This window comes from Salvelinus namaycush, chromosome 38 (genome assembly GCF_016432855.1).
Source record: "Salvelinus namaycush isolate Seneca chromosome 38, SaNama_1.0, whole genome shotgun sequence".
Classification (NCBI taxonomy): domain Eukaryota; kingdom Metazoa; phylum Chordata; class Actinopteri; order Salmoniformes; family Salmonidae; genus Salvelinus; species Salvelinus namaycush.
The window spans coordinates 14156858-14159021 of record NC_052344.1 but is presented as its reverse complement, the minus strand read 5'-3'; the positions used below and the strand labels follow the sequence as shown (position 1 = coordinate 14159021).

The window sequence follows — 2164 nt, the reverse complement described above, 5'->3', positions numbered from 1 at the left end:
AGTTAGCACTGCGATGCAGTGCCCTAGACCACTGCGCCACCCGGGAGGCCTCCCTTCAATATTTTAAGTAGAAATTGTGCACCAGTATTGGATTTTAAAACCCTGTTATATTAAACGAAGTGCCCTTTAATATAGACCACATGGAGAATTCAATAACAGATTTTTTTATACGAATAAAGACTTAAAGTGCTAAAATGTAGCATTTTGACATGTCCCTCCGTGCACTCTGATTTCTAGGGAGATTTGAACCCGCTTAACCCCAACATTTCTCCAAGTTTTCCCCATCATTTTAAAGCCTTAGTTATTTTGTTGCATTGACAGTAATTTCTGAAGAGTTACATTTGTGATTAGTGATTCATTTATCCCTAATTTTAAGCTCTACCTTGTTATGTGAACTGAACTTTTGTTTTAATATGGTGAAAAACTATTCCTGATTAAATATTTTTCTTAAAAGAAGCTTTGAACATTAATAGTCAAATCATAGTGTAAAAGCACGTGAACTGCTTCTACTCTTCTTGGAAATGTTCTAGTGTTTTGTGGTGAAGAAATAACACCTGCTCAGTATTTTACCGTTACACTTCTCAAAAGGTACCCTAAACTATTCCACCCCTGGTTGTCCAGCATACAATACTCTTCACACAGCCACATTGTTCACCACTACAAATGGGTCACTTAGCCCCAAAACCATTTATTTAGATTCTGACAAGTTTTGTATCCTTTATTTCTTTGAATGTAATCACATGAGCGACAGGCGTGCTCAAGTCCAAACAACCATCCCTGGACTTTAAAGTTCTTTCGCCAGGTGAAGTACCTCATGTATTCTTCATTATTCTGGTCGAGAAAGAGAAGCGTCTTTGCCAGCTCCTCTGTAGAGGAGAAATCATTCACATGGATGAAAGAGTCCCTTGGGATAAATTGCTCGTAGTTGTCCCTGGATGGACCTAGAACAACGGGCACTGCTCCCAACTTCATAGCATTGAACAGCTTCTCTGTAGCATAGTCTTTGTAGATGGAGTTTTCAAACGCCAGGTAGAATTTACAGCTGGACAGCGTCTTTGAGTAGTCTTCGTTTTCTAGGTATCTACTAAAATGTCTCCCATAGGCCTCTACTTTGACATGCCTACTGAGCTCGTTGAACACCTGTACCCTCTTGTAGTTTGGGTTCCAGTTGCTCACTACCCAGCAGACTAATTTGTCCTTCTTGGGCAGCTCAAAGATTTTATCCTCACTGGTTACCTCAACAAGTGACCCATATGGAACCTTGATATCAGAATCCAGTCGATAACTCGCAGTCAAATTGAACAAGTGGTCAACATTAGGAATCCTGTTTGTGTTAGCCGGTGATTCTCCATTCCACCACACCCATTTCTGGAACCATGGACGTTGCTCTTGGGGCATGTTCTTCAGGTCTCCATGGATGTCTCTATGGTGGAAGATGACACCGTGCGCCTTGCTGTAAAGGTTTTTATCCACTGTTAGGTGACAGCCTTTGATGTTAAAGTAGGCACAAGAGTCTATGTCAAAGGCCTGACCAAATGGCCACATCCAGATCAAAATGATAGTGTCTGTGTCTCCGTCATCATCGGCCTGAATGGCTGTCTGGGCATGGTGTGTTTTTTGCCCTGTGTGGTTCCCTGCCATACTTACTTGAGGGCAAGGAGAACAACCAGCCTTCCCCTCGTGGGATGCCTGGTCAGTTGGGCATGAAAGGAACTTGATCTGGGGTTTGTAGTAAATGAAGAATATTCCCACGAAGCACGCCATAAAAAAACAGCCAATCAGAACAGGTCGTAGAACCCCCTGGGAAGCCGGAGTGGACATACCTTGACCCTTTGAAAGAGAAAAGAGACCAATCAAAACCACTCTAGAATATCAACAACAACTAGAAAAGTATTTATGGATGTGAAATACATTATAATAATGGTAGTGACTGGTTATAGCTGAAAAAGTAGTTACAACAACTCTGAATTACAGTGATCCCATCCATGCACTCCCCACATGAACTCAACACTCAAAGAACAGTAATATATTTAAATAGAAAATATGCCATTCTGTTCTTTTGAAATGCATTTTCTTAAATTCATGATGCTCATTAAGACCTTTCTTTAACAAATTAATTATCTTTGTGACAGTGTTTATTTAATTGATTTTAACACTTGAATTG

The 2164-nt window shown here is 40.5% G+C and overlaps 1 protein-coding gene across 2 annotated transcripts; it reads right to left on the bottom strand.

Annotated features, from left to right (window-relative positions):
- Nucleotides 1-672: 672 nt before the first annotated feature.
- On the bottom strand, nt 673-1824 carry LOC120032330 (4-galactosyl-N-acetylglucosaminide 3-alpha-L-fucosyltransferase 9-like). 2 transcript variants are annotated; one of them, XM_038978374.1, is made up of 2 exons: nt 1665-1821; nt 673-1595 (listed from the first exon to the last, which is right to left on the bottom strand). In XM_038978374.1, the coding sequence occupies exons 1-2, from the start codon at nt 1819-1821 to the stop codon at nt 673-675; spliced, it is 1080 nt and encodes a 359-aa protein (XP_038834302.1). The 2 variants fall into 2 exon arrangements, with proteins under 2 accessions (XP_038834302.1, XP_038834304.1); XM_038978376.1 differs by having other exon boundaries at nt 673-1824.
- Between the last annotated feature and the right edge of the window lie 340 nt (nt 1825-2164).